Source organism: Euwallacea fornicatus, chromosome 20 (genome assembly GCF_040115645.1).
Source record: "Euwallacea fornicatus isolate EFF26 chromosome 20, ASM4011564v1, whole genome shotgun sequence".
NCBI classification, from domain to species: Eukaryota; Metazoa; Arthropoda; class Insecta; order Coleoptera; family Curculionidae; genus Euwallacea; species Euwallacea fornicatus.
In genome coordinates this window covers 1,215,566-1,241,459 of record NC_089560.1, presented here as the reverse complement: position 1 = coordinate 1,241,459, position 25,894 = coordinate 1,215,566, and the positions used below count along the sequence as shown (strand labels likewise).

Genomic DNA, 25,894 nt, shown 5'->3' with positions numbered 1-25,894 from the left:
TGTGTGCAGTAATAAAAAATGCTCGGACAAGTCGACCTTACACTTCCACATATTTTAGTTGGACAATATCAGCCGTGAGGTCATCATTGTGCCAGATATGGCGGATTGGAAGGCGAGGATTTATTGAACGGCCACCAAAGTGACCGGATCTGAACCCTTTAGACTATTTTTTGTCGAATTATTTGAAAAATGTTATATACAAGACTACACCTGTAACAACTGAGGACTTAAAAAGTAGAATAAAAAAAGAATGCGCCAATATTAGTCAAGAAACCATAAGTACGGTTCGGCATGGACTTATCCACCGAGTGAAGTAGGCGGAAGAAGGATTTTAATTTTAACATTTAATTTAATAAATTCTGACTGTTCGTCCTTATTAAATACCATGTTTCGTTAAAATTGATTTTACCGTTGCCATAAAGAAAAATATGTTTACGAGATTTTATCAAAAAATTTGTTATATAACAATAAAAAAGTTTAGGTACCTTTCATATATACTGTCAAAAGCAGGAATAACCATTAAGAAAAAATTACCACTGACGTTATATCTGGAATAATGGTGATGTTACGGCTAATATTATCTAACCAAAATATGTGGAATTTGAAATTAAAGTCGACGTGTCCAAGAATTTTTTAAATTAAAATTCTAGACCAAAAAATGAATTTATTCCATATTGCCCTGTATGTACAGCCTGAATATGTCTAAACAGGGTATTTCAAACTCGTCTATCGCCATTAAGTTCTCGGAAACTAGAGGGAATACGAAAAAGTTTAAAGGAGCACAAAATAGGGTAATTTAGCGTCTCACGAAATGCCGTATTCAAAATTTTCATATTCCGAATATATAAAAAAATACAAAAAATCGGAGATTTTGGTTTTATTTATTTACCGTTATTTGACAAGCAAGCCCAAAACCATAAGCACATTTCCATTACCACTTTTTATCCACTACACAATGACGTTTTTTAATTTGCCATCCGATGTTTCGTTCTTCAGCTACCGTCATCAACTTTATTTTTTCTTAGGGGCGCGAAATTGGATTTTTCAACGGAAAAATAGTCGTATCGTAAATCTGAAAACGTCATCGTGTAGCTAAGAAAAGGGGGCAACTAAAATATGCTTGTGATTTTGAGCTTTTTCGTCAAACAACGTTAAAAAAACAAAAACAAAATCCCCAATTTTTAGTTTGTTTCGGATGTCTTTGGAAGTACTCACGAAATTCAAATTTCGAAGACTGTATTTGGTCAAGCCCTAAATTAAGCAATTTCGTCCCCATTAAAGCTTTTTCGGATCTCCTCTAGTTTCCGAGAGCCCAATGATGAGGACGGAGTTTGAATTGCCCCGTCTAACCCCATGTTTTCTTCAATTCCGCAACCACACTGTGCTTTCCAGATTAGTTCCAGACGATGGTTCTGATCGATATTTGCAAATATTGAAACATAAAATCTTTGTGATTCTGTTCAACCACTCTGTGCTCAAATGCTCACACTTTTCTGTGATGAATCACTGTTAACCTTAGCACGTTTTCCTGTATTGTATATCAGGCTACTCACTGCGGTTCAAAAAGTGATGCCATACTGCATCAAAAGGTTTTACTAGATCTGAAATTTTAAAATTCCTGCGTCTCAAAAAACTGTTTATTTCCGACCATTCTGTTTCAAGATTTGGTTCATCTCGATCTTACGCGTCTCCATAGGTGTATCACAATTATGTAATACTCGCTCAATAAATAATAAAAATCTGCACATATCAATTATTTAAAATGGGAATTGCAGATGGTCAAAATTCACGCCCTAAGCTGTATATTAAAACCGAAAATTCCGTAATTATCAGATGGTTCATTATCAGCGCTGAAAACGTTTATGTGCATGTTCCTTCGATCTCAATGTAATAACTCAACATCCTCAAAATTGGCAAATACGAATTGCGATTCCTAATTAAGGAGCTTACGTACGTAAGTGAAATTGGAATGCCCTTTAGCCTTGTAAATGTCCACCGTCTCCAAGAAATCCAACCTCTTCGTTTTTCCTCTCATGAAGGACCAGCTCCTTGTCGTCGCTTGGGAAATTATGTCTAGTAAACAACGAACGATTAGCGAAGGCCGACTTAGTCTTTTGTATGTCCGAACCCCCTGTACTTTTAAAACAATTTGTATGTTCTTGAACCATAACTGAAGTTTTAATTCCAGACTGTCCCACTTACACAATGTGGCTGAGCAGTTACTGGAGCTAAGACCATAAACCCCGGATTTTGATAATCTTTCTGTCCTGTCTTAAGTCCTAACATATGTCTTTTAAGAGTACTAACCGTCTTAAGGGCGACATTACAGTTTGGATGCAAGTCTGGCATTTATTGTGAATGATCTTACGAGACAGTTTGTGCTTACTCAAGAATTTGTAATAATAGTTGTCAACCCCTTATATGGGGAAGCTATTAAGGGACGTAATTTATTTAATTACACTCAACTCCTGATTAAAACCGGGTCTTCACAGTGACAGGTTGAACGATCCGTAAAAGAAAGAATTCAATGCTGTAAATGGGTGAGAAAACGGAGAGTTAGAATTAAACAGAATCCACCCATCAGTGGATGACGGTTGCCTATATACAGTGTTGGGGAAAAGTATGGAGACTGAAGACAAAATGAGCTGTATTTTTTTATATTTCACTTGAATACGTCTCTTTGTGGAGAATATCTTCAAGTGTTATGGGCAATAAAAAATATTTTTCATTAAATTTAAAAATTCAAATAACAGAACCACACAAAGCAGGAGATACGCAAATTTCCATAAGCCGACATTAAAATATTTTAAATGGGACTTTTTCAGAAATAATTCGAAGCTGCAGTCAAAGGGGCACAACGGCAACTACTTTAAAGTCAAGAAGACCTACAATGTTGATTAAAAGAGCAAAAAAATGATGTAACGAATTTAGTTGGCAGATCCAAGAAAATCTTCTACTGCAATCGCCAAAGAAATTAACGACATGGACATTTTGGTATCATCACGAACTTCCAGGCGACGTCTAATAATCATGGGATCATTTGGAGAAGTTGCAGTAAAGAAATCTTTAGTTTCAAAATAGAATAGAAAGGCGCCACTTTAGTTTCCACATAAACATATATCCTGGTCGCCGACCAAATGGAATACTGTCCTTTCGTCCCTCTTGTCTGGCTTTTGTCTGTCTTATTGTTTAGTGATGAAGCTATATTCCAGCTATTTGGAAGTGGCGACGAAAAATACGTCAGAAGACCAAAAGGTAAAGCATATGATTATAAATATCATTTACCTACTATAAAACATGGAGTGAGGAGGGAGGGGGAGCGTCATGGTATGGGGCTGTTTTTCTAGATCGGGTACTGTGGCGTTAATTCAAATTGATGGTATTGTGCGGGGTATCCCGTAAGTGTTTCATTATATTTCAAGAGGTGATAATACATTGAAAAATAATGTGGTTCCCTATATAAACTATATTCCAATAATACTTTATTAGGAAGATATAGATGTTAAAGTTTTAATAAAAATTTATACGTATAGTAATATCTTCAAAACTGCATGAAATATGTAAATGAAATTTAGCAAGTTTTGACACTTTATGCAAAAAGATTGTTTTTAATTCATCAATGGCGTGTAGACGGACTCACCTCAGCACGTCTTTAAAGAAAAAAAAAGTGGTACACCACTGCTTTCTTTTTAAATAAAAATTATTTTTAGAAATTTCATTTCATTTAAAAGAAAAATGCTCACTTTACTCTTTTTCATCGGGCGCATCTTTTGTCAGTAAAAAAATGTTTAAGTGCAGACGGGTCGCTAGTAAGGGTAATGGCCTTCTGCACACAAATCTAAAACACACCTGGAATATTTCGACGGGTTAGGGCATCAATGAGCAGGCGAGCTCAATTATGTCTTAGCCAAAATGGCTCCCAAATTGAACTATTTCTACAATTTTGTGGCGAATAAATAATACTTGGAACACATTCAATATTGATTAAAACCAATAAGAGAATATCGTACACGTAGACTGTTTTTATGTGTTCACTTGCAAACGATACGTATTATAAAAAGAATCAAGTGAGTATTTTTTTTTATGTACTGAAACTTCCAAAAATAATTTTTATTTTGAGAAAATCAATGGCGTACTAATTTTGTCCTCAAAAATGTGTAGACGTGCCCGTCTGGACGCCACTGATAAAATTAAAAATAACCTTTATACATAAATAAATACGTCTACATTAACTGTCACAAAACATGTCAATTTTCTTCTACATATGTATGCCACGCGATTTGAAGATATCAATAAAAATTTGATTTTTTTATAAAACTTTAACACTTTATATCTGCGTAACGAGGCATTATTGAAATATGGTTTATATGAGGAATCACATAGTTCTTCAATGTACTGTCACCTTTTGAAGTATAATGAAACACTTATGGGACATCCTGTAGATCGTTTCATCTAACGAGACGTCTTGAAAAATAATATGTTACCATATGCTTCAGAAATGCCGTTACGACGAGTTTTTCATCAAGAAAATGATCGTAAGTACAAATTATGTTTAGTTAAAAATTGATTTAATTACAATTATGTCCATTCAACGCATTGGCCGTCCCAGCCGCCCGATCTAAATCCCATAGAAAATTTCTGAGAGCATTTAAACCGAAAAATTCATCAAAACAACGTTATCAACGTTAATGAACTATTCAATTTATTAAATGAAAAATGGAAAAAGATTTTTACGCAATATTGTGCTTCTCTAGGGGATTCTATGCCTCGACAATGTGCAGCAGTCATTAAGGCAAAGAGATATGCAACAAAGTACTGAATGTTTGACGAAAGTTATTAAAAAAAAGAGTATATTTTAGTTTCCATACTTTTGACCAGCAGTTTTTCATTAAAGTGCAATAGAGTCAATATAGATTTTTAATTACTTGTGTATGTAGATTGTTTTATATTTCTATTTCTGTTTTTATTTAGGGTTATTTGATATCATATTTTTCATTAAAAACGTATTACTTTCTTTCAGTGGTACAAAACCGTAAAATTTTAAAATAAATAAAGTTTCCCTACTTTTGGCCATTACTATATCTCGAACTCGATCACGCTTATACGCTCCTCTCAGTAATAAGTCCAAAAAGGGAATCTTTCGATCAGTCTGACTTTCAATACTAAGTTGCATGTATGAGTGAATGCAAGCCAAGAAATTGCTAAAGCAAATGACAGTCACTTTCTCAGAGAAGAAAAATGTGATCAACACGCTTTTTCTAAAATGTTTAATTTTATTTGAAATTGCCATCCATAATTTTTTGGTTTGAACGCGTCATGAATCTTGTAAACGGTGAGAGATAAAGTTAAGTTAACCTGTGCCTAATTGACATGGTTTATGTCTGAAGGAAGGTTCGCTTGACGAATTTTTGACTTGCGAACAAATTGGGCATTTTTCAGAGATACCCATAAAAAATATCCAAATGCTTCATGTACAATTTCAATTTTACTGGCCCATCATCATTTTTTCAATAGTACCAAGGGAACATTGCGAGAATAAATACCCCATTTTACTCATCAATGAACCATCCAATACGCGAACTGGCGGCCTCGTAAGCCTGTCCTGTATGCCTAGCTGCCAAAGTTCACTACGAACCTGAGAATATTCTGTAACTGGGTTCATTCAAATTGAACATAAATTTGATGTGTTTCGTGAATGGAAAAGTACAAACCTCTGTCAAATTTGCAATGTACACAAGAGCGCTTGAGGCCTTCAGTAACTATCTGAACTCAATTCAGATGTTTGGGAAAATTCCTAATTTCTTTAACAACAATGGCTGAAAGGCGTATCATAAAATCGGGCAGAGTTCTCGATTTCATTCAAGGACCCGGGCTGTTGGTTTATTGCCCACACTTAAGGAACACAGAATCTTCCCAAATACTCGACTCCAATGGGTTATAAGTGAGAGCTCTGGTGGTTGCAACCAATTAAAATAAATGACCAGATGTCAGCAACCACGGGTCTACAAGGGCAAGGACCATCAAGCCAAAAAACTTGGGTTATCTTTGCGTTATGCCCGACTTTTTTGGGAAGAAAAAGGAGAGAAGGGCAGTTCACCAAGACCAACCAAACAGAGCGGGTCACAAGATAACCCACTCGAAAACTTGCATACATTCAAATTCACTGCAACCTGTGAAAGCAAAAATTTGGTGCTGCAACCCCCAGAAGTGAGGTACTCACAAAACGGTGATCATGCGTGCACCGATTACACAACTAACTTAGCTTAAGACTTCAGTCGTGAATAAATTGGTTAAAGGTTACTTCTCAAGTCAGTTAACGTCAGTTCCTATCGGTCTGACAAAAACCGAAAGTGGTCCTTCGAATACTTTAGAACCCCAGGAACCAGCCGCGGAAGCAGTACCCACTAATTGGCATCAATGTCCCATAATTTACATAATCTATTGTGACAATAACAATCAATCCCCACTGACAAAATACAACAAAGGCATACTTTTTGCCCAAACAAGCGCTCAGATTCATGATTAAAAAGGGCTCCCGAATCCCGATCAGTTCGTTGTTGCCTGTTTCCTACATTATCTGCGATCTGCTTTGTTCTAGAAGCCCTATATGCTAACTCAAATTGAATTTGCCATTTCCATTGCTGTATTTTAAACATGATCACACGCCTCTGAACCGAAACGTGCTGTTTTGGATTTGCTTTTCCAGAACACTGAAAGCTTGGAAGGAAATAACTGGCTTTATGTTAAAACGGAATGAAATTCCGAGGGCGGGTTAAAGCTAAGTTTTATTACTGTCGTAATGACAACCTAAAGGCCTGAAGTATAAGAGTTTTTGCTTTTAACGTCTATGTTCACTTTAGTGATTGTGGTTTCTTAGATACATTAAGTCCTCAACTTTTCCACCCCATTCACAGCATCTTCATTTACTGTTCTGCAATTCCCATAGTTACCTCACAATTTATATTTTCCATTTACAATTATTGGGTTGCCTGCTGGGGACTTCTTGACATTTCTTCCATTTAGCAAAGTGAACTTAGTTCCCATGGACCATTCATTCATCCCTTGTACCGCGGCTCACGACTTTCTTCATCTCTTCACATTTGTTGTATTTATTAATTTGCCTTACTCAGCAATTCACATACAGGATCTAATACATCATTGACTGTAGCCACACTTGTTGGATACAAATTTGTGGGACGGTTATTCGCATGCACATGTGCTTTCAGTATATAACACTTTCCGGATTTCGTATTCCTGAAATATCCATACTGATTTTCGGTTTCCAGGACACCATTATATCAGTTTATTAGTCCAAGATGAGGACATTATGGGCGCAGTCTCTCGTTATCGAGGGTTTAATAATAGCTCAGGTGCAAGGAAACAAATTAAGCAGATGAATTCCATTGGGATATTATGCAAAAAAAAAACAATTCTCCACCTCCACTCTCCAAATGTACTCCATATATGCCCTAACATTGTCTGTCGGCATCTGCCATCTTTACCATTCAATTTTCCCACACCTATTGCGATTGGTCCATTAACTATGGCTTTCTCTAGAGTAGGACCTCTTTTTAGAATCGTCTTTTCATGTTTATCGCTAGTTGGAGAAGGTGCTTGAATCACAAGTAGGACGTGACCCAAATCTATTCCAGGCGATAGGCACTGGGCCATACGCTTTATAGATAGATATAACATGTCATCTACTTCGAGTTAGTATCGGAAAGCATGCCCAGTTTGTGTACCCTTAGTGATGTTTCATTCAGTGTCTAGCGCTCTCACCTTACTCATATTCAAAAATCTCATTTCCCAATTCTCCGACTGTATTGCGACCGTGTAACTTTAAAGGTTGAAGCCTGAACGAAAAACATTCTTAGGAATAGATCTAGCGAGGTAGAGTACTAAAAAGGTTTTAAGAATAGTGACACTTTTAGAAAAAAATTTGCGTGGTAGTAACCCACAATTTAAAAATGGTGGTTTTGTGGCTAAGGTCGGAGAATCACTTATATCTGGTACAAAGGTATCAACGGTTCAAGTGGAATCATAGAGATTGTGCAAGTGGGAGAAGGACCGCATAAATTTTATATTCCTCCGACAAGGACAAAGGAAGTGAGTTGAGAGACTAGTGGTTAAAGGGGGCGGAGTTAGTCCAGTGTTACCAGTTTTCTCACTACTTCAGAATTTTTACTAATATAAGTACTAGTGATGCATTAATCGTTTTTTTTTTAAATTATTTATATTTTTGCTTTTTGCTTTGATATTTTAAAACATTTCCATCGTCTCGAGAGCAGGAAAATCTATACCAATCTAAATATCGAAGGGAAGACGTCGGCCCGGCAGTTCAGTAGGCGGAGTTATTCCAGTGTTACCAGATATTTCCCGTTTCACAATTTTTACTAATTTAAGTTCAAGTATTGGATAAATTGTTTGTTTTTTTCAATTATTTGCATTGCTGCTTTTCGTTATGATGTTTATAAAATCCATCGCCGCAAAGGCAGCAAAATCCATATTAATCTAAACATTGAAACGGAGAGGTGCGCTGGACAGGGCAGTCCAGTGGGCGGAGTCAGCCCAGTGTTACCGGATCTCTCGCCGTTTCAGCATTTTTACTAATATAATTTTTAGTCATGGATTAGTTGTTTCTTTTTTTCATTTATTGACATTGATGTTTCTTGCTCCGTGTTATAAATAAATTAAGAGTGTAAAATACCGAGTATTTATTGTTTGTTATTGGTTACTAATGTTATTTATATTTTTATGAGTAACTTGTAATCATTGTTATAAATTATTTATATCATTGGTGTAACGTCTAATTTGTATTAAGTTATGGAATTATTTGTTTCAGTTTAAATAATTTATTTTTTATTTCTGATTGGAATAAAATCGTAGGAGCCAATAACAAAGGTTGTTCGCGTTGCGATTTTTGCAATTTAAGGTTTGTAAATCATTCGGACGTGAATATTGCGTGATTAAAGATGTGCATCATTTATTATATGTCACATTTGATATGTTTAAAAATTTCCCTCGCCATGAAAATATCTAAACATAGAAGTGGTGATGTGGGACGTACTGACTCAGCCCATATCAACTGCTGGCTTCGTAACCCACTTCGTCGGTCGTTATCGGAGGCATATTAAACCTTATGCTGCCCTTCTCCCACTTGCACAATCCTTATGTTTCCACTTGTAAGTGGTGATATCTGTATGTATTATATTAAAATCTCCACAGAGTCGTGAGGACGAAAGTTTAATCGCTTGCTTAATTGACATATAGATATAAGATAAGACAGGTCTGAAGACTACAAACTTAAAATTGGTCGAAAGCTTAAAAGGTTGCTTAATTGCCATTAAAAAAAAAAAAAAAAACGTGTGTGCCCATATTTACCAAGTGCAAATTGTAGTTGATTCTGGATATATTGAGAACGTACTTAGCAGGTAATCTTTGTTGTTTAAGGAGATCATTTTCTGAAATATTTTGAGAATAAACAATAGCAATGACAAAATATTAACATGGTTCACGGAAAAATCTTCTAGTTCTGAAACAGATTTTCATCCGAGCTCCTAAAATCAGCATCCCATTTTTTTAAAAATAAAACACCCCTTGAAAAAAATCTTTGATGTTTCGAAGACATTTGTATTATTGCACTGTTCGAAAGAAGAAATGGCGTTTTACAAGCGCATTTTATCCTGAAAATTTCATTCAGAAAGTACTGTGTCGAATGCTGCCGAAGGCATAACATTTAATACAAATTTGTCCTTAACGCAAATTTAAAACATTCAGAACTCAATAAAACATTTTACCAGGAATAAGTTATTTATTCGGGACTCCGGATATATTTTATGGTTAGAAGGACCCTCTTCAGACGTATTTTCCCCTGCAATTGCCGCAATCTCCTGCAGAGAGGACGAACTTCAGCGCAATTTTCCCCTTATACACTTTTCAAAAATCCAGAACTCTCATTAGGATTAATTTTTTTAAACCGGGATTTTAAGAAAATTTTAAGAAGTTATTAGGCATGAGTTTCGTTATTCAAGTTTTCAATGTTTGATATTTGAAAATACCCTCTAGAGGAGTGTTTTTTCTGTAGAAAAGTTATCCAGAAATAGATGAGTTCTGACGAATGTTCAAAAAGGGGAAGTCTAACACAACTTTCTTTTAAACATAATTTCTAAAAATTTAAAACTCTCATTCGTAATCAATTTGCCAGATTCGCATTGTTTGATAGCTGAAAAAGCGCTCCACATACGTATTTTCTTGCTGGAAATTTGATGGTAATGCTGAAGAAAAATCTTCCAGTAATCAGTGCAACGCTACAATTACCGCAATTTCGAAAACCTCGTAACTCCATTAGGAATAAGTTATTTTCTCGAAGTTTGCAACGTTCGTTAGTTGAATTAACCCCTATAGACGTATTTTTTCCTTGAAAATTGATCAAGAAAGCCATTAGACCAAAGCTACAAAAGGAAAACTCTTCATGAGACCTTCAAATCTCTCTAGTTAATAGAATTTTCCAAATCTTTATTTCCATTAGGAGTAAGGTATTTGTTTGAAACTTACACAAACATCCACCTATTGATACGTTCTCGGCTTCAATCGTGATCAAGAAAACCAGATACGGGGCGTTTCTTAACGGATGGTAAAAAGTGAAGTGCATGAATCATGAACTTATTTTAAGATATAAATTTCCAGAATTCCTTCCATTTTTTTATGATCATTAATTTCGCTGCTATTTATAAAGATAATTCATTCAAAATTGGTAGTAACAATCATTTTAGCATTACGAATACACTGAAATCACAATTATTTAAAATACTCTACAGGGCAGTTTTTTTCGTGGTCGCTCTCAATATCTTACATCAGAACTTGTTTTATGACATTTGTAGAATTTGTTGCTGGATTTTGTCAAAAATTCCAAGTGCATTGCTAATACTTTGACAGACATTTGCAATAGCTTATAATTTTACCACCTTGGCATTTTATCATATTCATAGGTCAATCGAGGCAAACATGGTTAGACGTATTTGCAAATATCTGTGAAACTATTTCTCATAACAAGAAAACTAAAGAGGAAACAAACTAATAAAAGCATAAGAGATTAAATAAAGTTAATGAACAAAATCTGAAAACTTCATAAAAAAAGTTCTGATATAAAATATGGAGAGCGACCACGGAAAAAGGAACGTCGTGTAGAGTATTTTAAATAATTGTTATTACACGTTATCCGGAATTAAAAAATTATTGTTACTACCAATTTTGTTCATTATCTTTAGATATAACAGAGAAATGAATGAAAATGGAAAAAAAATTAAACTTGAACACCTTTTAAACTAAAATAGAAGCAATTTAGGGCATGCCTTTATATGAAGTTATTATCTTAAAATAAGCTCATGATTTACTCATTTCACATTTGCCCATCCATTAAGAAACACCCTGTATACGTGTCCAAAGAGGGGGGACAACTTGATATTATTTAGAAAGACATAATTTAAAAAGTAGGTACAGCCGTACATATAGGTTCGTAGGGGTGACAAGTTAGATATAAGAGAAAGCAAAGATGAAATTGAATAATTTATTATTCACCGTGTCATTCATGATTTAACCGTAAGACGTAATGACAGACCGTCAATTTTAAAGGATCCTTATTTTTAATTCTTTCCTATTTGCGGCAACTTCTTACGTCTAACTGGCATGGAACTTTAAATCGGTCTATAATGTTACGAAGCGTCTGCAGTTCGACAATAGGAATAACCCTCTATTGCTTTGAAATTTAATAAAAAAAAGTTAGCGAGTGCAACGCTATAGAAAACTGACAATTTACTGACTTTCCTTGTCCCAATCCGATATTCTAAATAATTTTATTTGACTTATTTCATACGTTTTCCATTAATGGTAATTTTTTTTCGCAAAATTAGCATCAAAATTCATAACAAGGAAATTAAAGGAACACTAAACATTATGACGCCACTCACCCCTGATAACGTGGTTTTCTCATGCAGAGCGTTCTGGCAATTGAGGGCGCTCTCCGGGTTGAAGTACGTTAGGAATGCGCAACCTGCAATTAAAATATAAAACGAAATGAGGACGTTTGTCGTTACATTTGCATTTTTATTCGCTAGGTCTAAAAAACATTTCCCCTCGTTTGTTGTTGAGAATTTAGTGTCATCAAGTAATTAAAAATACAGCTGAAAGGGCAGGTTTCAGCTGGAATATTAAAACGCAGAGGCCCGAATTTCGGGCTCTATATTTTCACAAAGGAATATAGAGCAAGCTAGACACAAATACAATGCTTCTCCTAAAGCCGACACGCGACGCCCTTTATAGCCGATAATATGGCATCCTGCTGTTAAAGAATGATTGATTTGGAAATTTAGCCTTCGTCTTGAACTCGGGGGTGTCGTTATCGGGGTTGTGCTGAATTCTTGCTGAATTAGATTGCATTCGTTTCCATGACATATCACATAATGAAATCCCCTTAAGTAATTTCAGGTAACATGTTTTACAACTTTCCCGTTTTTGTCTTCTTGGCGGCAAAATTCACTCCGTAATAATTATCATAATTAAGATTCTCAAAGAAAGCCTTTGGTGACATTGTAGTAAGCTTTCGGGGGTAATTCCAACACAAACTTCAGTCCCTTATCTAAGGGCAACATTTTTATTCGCACTCTGGCATGATTCAATTTAAGAAAATTAAACTCCGTCCGGCTCTAAACGCAAAATTACCGAGGGACTATTTAGTTTCTTGGCCATTTTCCAACTCAATTTTCCCACGTCTATTTCCGGGAAAATCCATCACGCCGTTGATGATCAAAGTCATCAAAACGTGAGTAATTACCACTGGCTACATTATTTATACATAGGGTAGATCAACATCGATATGTTGGACTAAGTTTGACATGGAGGGTGTATGTAATTACTTTAAAGTGTAGTTTCGATGTTGGCCCATAAAAGATGTGTAGTTTCGATGTTGACTCATAAAGACGACTTCTAAAGCAGTCAGAACTGAACATCTTGATAAAGTTTCTGTATTGGCATTCGAGTTGGTCGATTACAGCCGAATAACAAATGCAGAAACTTTCAGGCGCATCTGAGTACTGGGCCAACCTAATGGGCTATGACAAAGTTTTAAACTCTTATCGAAGTTTACTATACCTACGCTTTTAGTTCGGAATCTGTTTATATATAATACATTCCTCTAATTCTATATATTCCACTTTACCGGGGGAGAAATGCAGCATCATCTATACCAATCGTCTAAAGTTGGGAAGTTAAAAGCTTTTTATATATTTGGCATGGAGCCTTTCCCCTATATCTGTATATTCTGAAATAATGCCTTGGAAAATTTTTCACATTTAAGAATTGGCATCGAAACCACTTCACTGTTCCAGCAGACATCGGTTTCTTTGGTCGCGTCTGTCACATGCCCTTATAGAGAAACATAAATTTTCTATAAGGGCAACAAGTTCTTTGTGGTTTAACGTTTGAAAGCCGCATATTTTCCATTACATGATAGCGTCATATTTTAGAGCATAATAATATAACTGAAAAGTATTGTAAATTGACAAAGCTACAGGATTTGTGCGCAGATCGTGCTTTTCTCTACCTTTGCTGAAAATTTCATTACTGTAACATATTTCGTGCTCAACATGGAAATTTTCTCTCTAAGGGAGTCCATCGCCACGAAAGAAATAATTTTTAAATTTAGCTATATTTGGAAGCATATGCTTTCGATCGATGTGCACACCTAAATTATTATACAGGTTAAATATACCCCTCACAAATACCAACAAATTGGGTTGCGCGGTTAGCCGCTGACGTGGGCGGAGTCGGTCCGCCCGACGTCTCCACATCGATGTTTAGATTAGTATAGATTTTGCTTCCTTCGCGGTGATGAAAAATTTAAAAAGCGTCCGAGCAACAACAGCATTATGAACAAATGAGGAAAAAGAATTTATCCATCACTAGAATTTATATTAGCAAACATTCTGAAACTGTGAGAAAAGTGGTAACACTGGACTGACTCCGCCCATTGGGCTGGTTCGTCCGGCCTACGGCTCCACTTCGATGTTCAGATTATTATGGATTTTGTTGCCTTCACGACAATGTAAATCGTTTAAAATGTCAGAACAAAAGGCAACAATGTAAGCTAATGAAAAAAAAACGATTAATTCATGACTAGAAGTTATATTAGTAAAAATTTTGAAACGGTGGGAGATCCGATAACACTGGACTGATCCCGCCCGCCGTGCTAGTCCATGCAGCGTATCTCTCCACTTCGATGTTTAGATTAATATGAGTTTTGCTGCCTTTGCGGCGATGAATTTTTAAAAACATCTTAGAATAAAGCGACAATGCAAATAAATGAAAAGAAAAAACGATCAATCCGTTACTGAAACTTATATTAGCAAATATTGTGATACGAGAGATCTGGTAGCACTGGATTGACTCCGCCCACTGGACTGGTCTTTCCGGCCGTCGTCTTCACTGCGATATTTAGATTAGTATAGATTTTGCTGCCCTCGAGACGATGGAAACGTTTCTAAATATCGGGGGAGAGAGCAGCAATGTAAAAAAAAAGGAAAAAACGATTAGTTCATCACTGGAACTTATATCAGTAAAAATTCAGAAACGGAAATGGATGTGGCAAAACACTGAGCTGACTCCGCCCACTTCAGCCGCTAATCTCCCAAACCGCTTCCTTTGTCTTTGTCGAAGCAACATTAAACCTCGTGCGGTCCTTCTCCCACCTACACAATCCCCATATTTTCACTCGAATTGGTGATAACTGTGCATAATTTAACTTTACTGCCATAAATTTTCTTTTCAAGCATCTTTTTATTTTCATTATTAACAATGACACCCCAAACATCATAGTAATAAACCTCTGCTCCTTCCTTATCAACATGCATATATTATCCCAACCGAGACTCCCATTCAAGTGTCGTGATGAATAATTTGTTTAATTTTGATGATGAATAGGCGAAGCCAGAAAGAGTGCGTGTAAATACAATCGTAATAATTGCGTAATATCGCGTGTGTTCCGTTGATTATCAGACTCAATTTGGCTTGAGGAACATTTCGTGATACTGATGTAAAGGTACACTCTTGTGGTTGCCTAAACATAGCATGTATTGCTATGGATAGGACGAATTGCGTGTGCTGACAATTGCGTAATTCGGAGTGTATATGTGCTTAGAGACAGCTGTTTTGTAGGTTTATTAAGTACACTGGGCGGGACAAGTTTATCATAGTGCCGAGAAATAATGCCGACGAAGACGAGTTTTAACTACAAAAGCCCTTCTAGCTTTCTACTTAACTATAGAAGAATTAAAGGAAACAGAATGCAGCACTTCTTAGAAGCTATATGAGCTATATGTAAATTGGAGCTCCTTAGTCTATTAATAACATGTTACAGTTACCACTGTAAAAATAACTTATTCATATGCTTTAAAAACTCCATTAATTATAATTAGTAATAACTCGTTTTTTCTGTAAGTGTAAATGAGTAATTGATAATAATCAGTCATCGATCAAACTACAAAATTACAATATACACGACCATTTATCATTTTGCCATATTTAAATCAGACTTGTAAAATTTAATGCAAACAGTGTGAATTTCTTGCATACATTAAGGGAGCAGCTGTCTTCAGGGAAACATTTCAAGGAAGCTCAATCTCTAGAGAAATAGCGCATATTTGTAAAATGGCTTCATTAATTAATATCATAGTGGTCATACGGTTAGGGGGAACCTTATGCTAATTTTTTTCTGTTCCTAAATGCAACGAATTTGCTCTCTATTCGCTGGAAACAACATGCCAATTTATTTTCCAAGGGATGTAAATTTTACCTTTGCCCCTGCCGCCATAATAACAAATGATTCCGCGCAAATAGATTTTCTTGTTCGCTTTAGAGTTCGAGGTAGACACATATCATAGAGAAACCCCCCAAATTACAGTGTTTAACATTTAACTTGCAGTGTCGGAATGTCTCTAATGTTACGCATCCTATGAAGAAATGTTTAGTATCAAGCTTTAATCACTCTGAAAGGGAAATGAAATGGTGCTAAAGTTGATTCCCCTCCATTCCCCGTGTGAGCGGGGTGAATGAGGGTTAACTTTTCACTTTCAAATTGGAAGCCCCATTTTTTTACAGATTCGAGTGATACAGTTGAAAATTTAAAAAAATGTCCAAAACATTTTTTTCAATTCATGCTGGAATAATTAACAAAATTTCATTGATACCTTAAATGGCAACTTTCACTTTTAAAATATTTCTATGAGACAAAAAAAATTCTACGGTAACAAAATGTGATAAATAAACAATAACGTAAACAAATAAAACATCTACTTTTGAACATTCTGTTCTCGATACTGCTTCGCAATGGAGTACTTAACTGTAGAAGAGAAAATCGAAATAGTTTTTGTGTATGGAGAAGCTGCTAAGCGTTTAGATAGTGCTGTCAATCTCTACGCTCAGCGTTGTCCTGAAAGATCACGGTCCTGGACTTCTATTTATCGTGTGATTAAAAAATGTATAAATGAAGAGACTATAAATCAGAAGAAACGGAGCCCTCTAACTGCTGTATGTGGAGCAAACAATAAATTGCAGTTGCAAGTGAGAAAAACAGAGATATCAGAAATTTCTCACATGGGTGTGTGGAGAATGCTGAGGATGCACAAGCATCATCCTTACCGTATCTCTTTACAACAAAAGCTCCAGAAGGGAGATTTTCAAAATTCCTCAGACTTTTGTGAGTGAGCGTCTGGACAAATAGAACGAAATTCAATTTTTTTCCCATGTCTATGTGACGTGTCATTATTTATCAATCATAGTACAGTCAATAGGCCTAACATGCACTGCTGGATTGTTGAAAATCCATATTGGCTTTGACGAGTTAAGCAGCAGCGTCCTCGGACTTTCAACAAATGATGTGGAATCATTGGCACTAAACTTATCCATACCCACATAATTGACACAACATGAATGGTTAAATGTACCGGAATATTTTGGATAATAAACTACTCCAGGACTTAAACTTAGAAGTGCGACAAGACATGTGGTTTCGTATGCAGCTCATTATTTAACGGTGTCGCGGGAAGTTCTTCATCGTAATTTTAACGGTCAATAGATCGGCAGATCCGGTCTGGCGAGTTGGCCTCCTAGATCTCCAGATTTTACTTCGCTGGATTTATTTTTTAAGGGATATATCAAAGATCAGGTTGATAAAAAAATACCAACGACTCGTGAGGATATCATTCTGGGAATTATAAACGCTTGTGCCAATATTCCAGAAGACACACTTCGTAGATATAAAGAGTCTTTTAAAACAGAGATAACTGCATTGAAGTTTGGGCATACCATTTTGAATATTTACTTTAAATAGAATCTATATGAAGATTTAAGTTTTCATTCATTCTAAAGCAGATATCACACCTTTCTGTAAATCATAAGGAAAGAAAAGTGGAATTTCTTTAGTTATAATGTTTTCTAGCATGGATCAAAGAGAAAAATATGTCAGATGATTTTTTCTTATTTTTGGCTCTATTATCCGAATGGGTAAAAAAAATTAACCCCCACCTCGGCCATGTAAAGGGTAGAGGAAAATCAACTTTAGTACCAATACCCATCCTCCTCAGAGTCATTAAAGTTTGATGCTAAACGTTTCTTTATAGAATGCCCAGTGTTCGACATAGTTCGATATTCCAGATCAAATGATGCACCTTGTATACAGGATGTTCCATTTAAAGCTGTGATTGAATATTACTCAAAAACCGTACGTTGTATGAAAAAAAGTTCCAAATAAAAGTTGTCCGGTAAAGAGGGGGACATGTTGTGAAGACAATGACTTTTCTTTAGTCAAAATGTCATTTTAAGGTCCTTTCAAAGGCAACTTTTTTTTCAAATAGAAACCCCATATTTTTTACTGGTTTGGTAGACCTTCAAAAAATGAATTTCTTTTATTTAATACATTTTTTTATTAGATATTTTGCTGCTGAGTTACCTTTGATTGTTGTTTAATTTTTGAAATAGTCGAAATTATTGCATTGTTTTTTCTAAAAATGTTTTGCAATCCATATTCTGTTTAAAACTCATAACAATCCTTCTATCTAATAAAAAAAAACATATCTTTCTATGAAAAAAAAATGTTTAATTTTCTCGTTTAACTGTCTACCTTATGACAAGGTCTACAGGAAATCGATATTCTTCTTTCAATAATCAATTTAATTATTTTGGGTGAAATTAGTCAAAAATTATTCTTTTCATTCCAAAATTCAATAATTGAAATGAATCGCCGTGCTTAGGATGAAAAATTAAAAATGGTTTTTATTTATGGAGAGGCTGTATGAAATGATGGTCGGGCAGTAGAAATGTATGCTGAAAGATTTCCCGATGAAAATGTTCCCTGTTGGACGACTTTCGACAGTGTCATTAAAAATTTCAAAGAAACGAAAACGGTGGAAACAAAAAAAAACGCAACCGCTCCCGAAGTGCAACACATAAAGGCATTCAAATAGCAAGTCTTGCAGCTGTTGCCTTCGATCCCCGTGTAACTTGTCAAATTGCTGTTGACTCAGGAATATCAAAGAAAAGTATCCAAAGAATTTTGAAGGTGAATAAATACCATTCTTACCACATTTCTTTACATCAGGATCTCCATGGAACTGACTTTGAAAATCGAGTCAATTTTTGTAATTGGGCAAGGCACCAATTAAATCAAAATGTAAAAATTTTTCTCCAACGTTTTGTTTTTGGGCGAATCCACATTCACTGCACCGTGGTGCAGTGGATAGCCGTAATTTGCATTTTTGGATTGCTGTAAACCCACATTGGCTTGGAAAAACTGAACATGAAAGACCATGCTCAATGAATGTATGGTGCGGTATTATTGGGGAACAATTAATTGAACATTTTTTCATTAAAGAAAACTTAAATGGAAAAATATTGCGCAATTTTTTTGCATAATACTCTTCCCGAATTGGTAGAAAACGATCCACTTGCGATTAGACAGGTGATGTGGTGTCAGTATGACAGCTGTTCAGCCGACTTGTCTAAAATATCCCTTGAGGTTCGGAATGAAACGTATCCAAATGGATGGATTGGACCGGGGGATCCAGTGAATTGGCCTCCTAGATCGCCTGATCTGACCTTACCACATTTTCTACTCTGTGGTTTTTTAAAGGACAAAGTTTACGCAGAAGAACCAACAACTGCAGACGATATGAAAAGGAGAATTGAAACTGCTTGTCAATTGATAAACGGGGAGATGATGCGCAGAGCAAACAATTCTTTTCGAATAAAAGTTGAGACGTTTTTGAAGCAGGAAGGAAATTCTATTGAACATTTGGTTCAATAAGTTTCTCAAAACAGGATTTTAAATTAATTTGCCAAATAAAAAAATTCATAGAAATTATTTCTTTTTGATTGGTTAGAAGTATTATTATGAGTTTCAAACAGAATATGGATTGCAAAATTTTTCTAGAAAAAAAATGCAATAATTTTGGCGATCTCAAAAATCTAACAACAATCAAGGATAACAGTGCAGCAAAGACCTAATAAAAAATGGTTTAAATGAAAAATTCTCATTTTTTAACGGTCTACAAGGATCTGCGAAGAAAATATGGATTTGAAAAGAAAATTGCCCTTAATCGAACTTAAAATGGTATTTTGACTTAAAGCCACCATCTTCGTAACATGTCCCCGTCTTTACCAGATAACTTTTATTTCATACAACGTATAGTTTTTGAGTAATCTGTAATTACAACTTTAAATGGAACACCCCGTATAAAATCTATTTACATAGTACCTAAAAAGGGCAGACAGAATTCTGGAAATAAAAGAAAAGGGAGGACAAACGAAAAAATAATCCTGAATTAATGATGAATCGAATAGTTCTTTTTGCCGTTTTTAGTAGCCGAAAGCAAGGACATGCGTTATTTTTGCAGTAGTTTTTTCAATAGAAAAGGCTGTACGAGGAAGAGCTAAAAGCAATGCTCTTAATTCATCGACTTGCATTTCATAATAATGGAAACATACCAAAGTGCTATTTATTCTAATTAAACATGAAGTAATATGCCTCGAGATTATCATCCTTGTCATGTAATATGGAAAAGTTATTGTATTGGTAATCTTTGGTTTCGTATTATACCAATAGACCGTCGCTAGTTTTTTTTTAACTTCTGAATACCACTTGTTTTGTGTGTTCATATTCAGGAGTTTACCATCAAATCTATATGTCTTATTTTATTCTTGATCAAAAATTACTCCAGGTTAGTTTTCATGTACTGCATCAGAGAGCTACGACAGGAAAATGAGATTGCAGAATATCCCGACAATATTCTATGCTTAAGTAAAGGTCACAATGTTACCAACAGTCAGGAATATTCCTTCAACCTTCTTGCTGTTCGTGCTCAGCTCCACACGAATGACCTTTGATATTCTATACTTTCTGAGTTTGTGGGATTCAAATTAATTCGTTTTTTGAGCCTCCTACTTCATTTGCTCTCCATTCCAATGCGACTTTTCAAATATTTCTAAAGTCGTAGATTTTCTAGATGCGAGAGCTACTTAAACTTGCTTCTGCTTGTCACAAACCAGAGTCTTATACTCCATGAATAAAAACATTCTTATACTTAGCGCATCTTCCTTTCATTCTTGAATGAGGTTGAGTAATTGCTCAGGCCTGCTGGTCCCGTTGAAGGTTTGTCTAAACGACCTCTTCTCTGATCATTGAAAAGCCCTGGGTTTGGGACGTACAACGGGGTTTGAAGAGCGGTGAAGATAACAACAATTAGAGTGCTTATCTAGGTTTTCATTGAGTATTAAAATCATTTTGAATTCAGTGAGATTTCCCCTTTTCATGCATGGAATATTCACATTCATGAGTATAGTTACCACACCTGAATATTCATAAGCCGTTTTCATTAAATATTTAATGCGCGTTGGAAGCTGAAAATGAACTCAACACCCTATAAACATTTAGTAAAGGAAGATATGTTGTATCATGACCTGAATTTAATATACTACGTAACTTCATTTTTTGAGTTTTCGACTTTATTATTTTACTTATTTAAGCACCCAGAACCCACCATTTTGATGGAACAATTTAATGTTCGTAGTAAATTCTAAATTGTTATGAAAATGAAACAGATTTTAGCAAAATTGAAACAACTTCGAGAAAGCTCTAGGACCAGGTTTGGCTGATCTAAATCCGCATTCTGAACCACCTTACTATTCGATCATGGCTTTCAGAGACCGTCAAATTACTGTAGGATCCGTTTGTCAGATCGCTGCAATATTTTGTAAATATTAATTAATAATTATAATTGTTGCCGTCTGACCAAATCGAGATGCAAATAGGAAAATGTACATTGTAAAGTAGCTAAAGTTAGGCTAGGTTAGGGGAGTAAAGAGTGAGGTACCCTGATGATACGCCCATGTGTATGGTCACTGAGTTCATGTGGTTCGCAGCATTACTGGAATTTTCCCAGTAATTATCCTTGGTTGAGAGCCGTATGAAGTAAAAGAAAGTCGAGCATCTCTTTGTTAGAACCAGGAAAGAGGGTCGAAGGACAGTCGACAACGGTTCTGACAAAGGATGGTTTACGCTCTTCAGATATGGCTGGACACATGGCGGATCGGGAATCGGTCTCTGGTTAGGATACGCCGCTGGTTTATTGCCCCAGAAAGCAGCATTTAAGGTATTGGAGAAATTGGGACGAGGTAACGAGTCGGTGAGGTGTCGGGAGTGTCGTGAAGGAACGCAAGTATCCTCTTAGTTAAGTTAGTAAGTAAGCCCCTAATTGTAACAATTCAGAAATAAAACCCTAGACAAGTTAAGAAAGAAAAGAAAAAGCCTACATTACAAATGTACAAGGTGTTGAATAATTAAAAAAAAAACGACATTTAAACTTCGATCTGACTACCCTGTTTCCGGAGAACGTAGTTTTTCGTGAATTTTCAAACTCAGAATTCTCCAAAAAATCTCCTTTCAAGTTTTCCCTACTTACCTTTTCTTCCTTAACTTTCTTCAATTATAATTTGATTTATTTTTGAAATTAATTTGTGAACTGCAGTTAACGTCGTGTACACAAGGACGTTGATGTCTTTATTTACTTAGGGTTTGTTCAGTGACATAAAGGGTTATTTAGGCATTCAAAAGCGTTAAATTCCAAGAAGAGTTCAGTTTATGTTTCAGTACAACAAAACATCCATTTATGAATCATCTCTTCAAACTTTGCACCTGAAATCCTCGGTGTAATATAATTATACACATTTAACCACTACTAATGAACACAGGACGTTCATTTCCTGAAAGTGTGAATGCAAAATAACCGCAAGTTATAAAATAAAGAACAATTTAAAACATAATGAATTGTGCAAGTGTGTGTGTTATACATAATTGTAACTTAACGAGTTCGGATATTCTCGCGGATCACCTTCCCTGAATAGACTGGTGGAAGACGAAATTAGCGGTATGTATTAGGTCGTGTAGTATGAAATGAGTAGAATTGAATTGACATTTTAGTCATTTTTTTTCATATGAAATGTTTTTATTGTCAATCGAAATATGCACCACCATTATCGATAGACTTCTGCCATTTAACGGGAAGTTCATTGATTCCCCTGCTGTAACAGCCTGCAGGCCGGGAGTCGATAAACTCGTGGAAGGCAGCTTTGACAGCCTCGTCGGAGTTGAATGTTTTCCCTACCAAGAAGTTATCCAAATTTTGAAAGAAGTGGTAATCAGTGGGTGCTAAGTCGGGTGAATACGGTGGATGACGAAGAGTTTCCAATTCCATCTCCTGTAGCTTGGCCAAGGTGACTGGTGCGGTGTGCGGCCGAGCGTTGTCGTGCAACAATAACGGTGCGCTTCGATTGACCAATCTTGGCTGCTTGACCGTCAGTTGCCTCATCATTTCGGTCAGTTGTCGGCAGTAGACATCAGCCGTAATCGATTCACCAGGTTTCATGAAGCTGTGATGGATGACACCTGCGTTGGACCACCAAACGGACACCATAAGCTTCTTTTGATGAAGATTTTTTTTCGCACAATGTTTTGGTCGTTCACCTTGATCCAACCACTGCGATGAACGTCTGGTATTGTCATGTAGGGTCCATTTCTCATCACAAGTAACAATCCGATTCAAAAATGGATCGTTATTATACCGGCACAACAAAGAAACTGAAGCTTCGACACGTCGGTCTTTCTGTATGTCGCTCAACTCATGCGGTACCCACTTGTCCAGCTTCTTCACCTCATCAATTTCAGCCAAATGAGTCAACATTGTTTTTTTGGTTACACTGAACATTAACGAAAATTCGAACGCACTTTGACGTGGATTCGCTTCCACCACGGCTTTCGGATGATCGTTATCTACTTAAGTTTCAGGTCGTCCACGTGGTTCATTTGTGTAGGGTTACGTAACTAACCCTGCGCTTTAGTTTCGTGTCTAGTCATTTTGTAAATATGAGTTAAGTGAAAGTTCGATAAGGATTAGATAGTAGGAATTACTTTTAAGTTAGAAATACTCCTTGAGGCACGGCACTGGTAGACATTGGCTAGAGCATGAGAATTTCCCATGCCATGCCTTGTCGATGATGGAAATCCCCGCAGTAAACCTGGTCGGCATTGGAGCTGCATATAGTGAGCTTTGTCGGTGCTGGAATTGCCCGCAGTAGACCTTGTCGGTCTCACAGCTGCAGTTCCAATTCTCGGTTAAGACGCCACGGTTTGATGCGGCAAATGGTGCAGATGGCACCCTGGTCAAGGTACGCCCATGGTTTATCACCATGGATGTTGGTACTTAAGGATGGACAAGGCATGGAGGGCTCTCTTTTTCTTGCCCTTGTTTTTGGGATACGGTCGGTCATTGTAACGCAGTCGTCGTGTCCGCGCTCATTACATTCATTAGTCTGTATATTCCGTATTAATAAACGTAAACTTGTATACCTTCTCTCTGACCTGTGACTTCATTACAAAGATATAACCAACATCATATATCTAAAGTAGTATCAAAAACACCCGATGCTACATTTGTTAGGTCGAAATTGCCAGAACGAAATTTCATGAACCAACGAGATACTGTTTGCTGTGAAGTGACTTCAGTACCAAACACATAATTAATATTGCGGGCCGTCTGAACTCTTGTGGTTCCACGGTGGAACTCATATATTTCATTAACACACGAATTTCACTATTTTGCATGGCTGCGCAAAAATTTTTATAAAAATAAAACTTTTCAATAATTTTTAACACTTTAAACTCTGATCGAAAGAGGAAGAATGTGCCTTTTCCACGTAAAAAAGTCAAGTCCAGATATAGATTTAGAGTGAAGTTACTCGCAGTTGAATGTGGCATTTCGAGAATCTACTCATTTCATACTACACAACCTAATAGTTTGCTTCATTGCATAAGGCACGGGGCAATTTTTCGAAATTTAATGCTGGAGGAATGTCTTTAAAGATGGCCGCAAAAATACCTCCCAAACTGCATTTCCTAGGGGATCATAACTAACCGGTTCCCTCTAATTACATGGAATAATGAAATAGGAATAATCCGGCGGAGCAATCTCAAAAACAAAAAAAAAAAAAACGGTTAAGAATTAAAGTCATTTTAAACTCTTAAGTTCGGCCTTATCTTCTGAAATACAGTTCGCTGCTTTGCATTATCGACTCCGGTCTTAGCAAACAGTGAAAGAAACAAATTAAATTTTAAAAAACACTGGAGTGGGAGCTCATAAATTAAACGGACGATAAAAGTAGGGAAAAACACTTGAATGCATTTTCGTGACCAGTCGAATAAAATAAAACTCCGTTTTTAATCATTCCTACACATTTGCGTGTCGCGGGAGACAAGTTGATGTTTATAACTTCACTATCTGTTAGGTGCCTTATCTGAGATGGACTCGTTCTGTTTTTGAATTATAATTGTTGAAGGGATATTTATAACTGCCGTTACAAAGGGTCGATCGATTATATTATTGTTGTTAATGGAAAATTACTGAACAGGCCGGTATCGAAACACAAAATCATATCGCCCGAGGCCTCTTTTAATATTTAATACAATCACGATTCGAAGTTCGTTCAACCGGATAGTCGATTTCAGCATCCAGCGAAATAATTCCGCTCCCAAGCACTATAATTTATGGCAAATTTATAATAACGACCCAGGATGGGACGGTAGAACAAGTATTAATTGGGACTGTAGTCACTCGATCTCACTCAGCCTGCTCAGCATGCAAACCGTTTAATGCTGTACGGTACTGATTTGAATAGACTGAAATCAGTCGGTTGTATAATGCAAATCTGATCAGAATCAAAACGCAATGTTGCTATATTAATTCAAAGCGCTATATTGCTAATAACCATTGCTTACATTCGAATTGGGAGATCTCGCGATGCGCCCGAATCCTACTGAATTATTAAATATCCAGGTTTCGTAATAATAGTTCGACTGCGAAAATTCTGAACAACAAATCAACCTAAAAAGGCAGACCCAAATAAATACATTATTAACATTCGATTGCCAAGTCGGGAGCTTAAAAATTTATAGCTTGAAACCTAGAAAACTGAAAATAATAAGACATTTGGAAAACCTCTTATGGGATCGTTCTTGCATTATTTATAGTGAAATTCTGAAAGTAAGTTATTGTCTAACTCTTAATCATGGTACAATTTTTTTCAGGTTTAAACGGAGTTCTAAATTGCTGTTATTATATTGGAGAATAGTTCTCCTCTATTGCCCACATAAATTCCTAGTGAACAGGAAAATGTGTTCAAAAAGTACAACAAACGCCTCAGGTGAAAATAGGCCGCGGGCTGTGTGCCCCGTTCCCGTGCCCCGAAACTGATTTAAAATAATACGTTTTTCTTACCAGGTCTACCGGTATGAAATGAG

At 36.1% G+C, this 25,894-nt stretch overlaps 1 protein-coding gene across 12 annotated transcripts in view; it reads right to left on the bottom strand.

Annotated features, from left to right (window-relative positions):
* The window catches only part of bru3 (bruno 3), a 457,921-nt gene that overhangs the window by 362,481 nt on the left and 69,546 nt on the right, over positions 1 to 25,894 (bottom strand). For all 12 annotated transcript variants that reach the window (XM_066294016.1, XM_066294020.1, XM_066294017.1 and 9 more), the window contains one exon: positions 11,967 to 12,049. In XM_066294016.1, the coding sequence (XP_066150113.1) occupies positions 11,967 to 12,049 (83 nt within the window). The remainder of the gene's footprint in view (positions 1 to 11,966; positions 12,050 to 25,894) is intronic.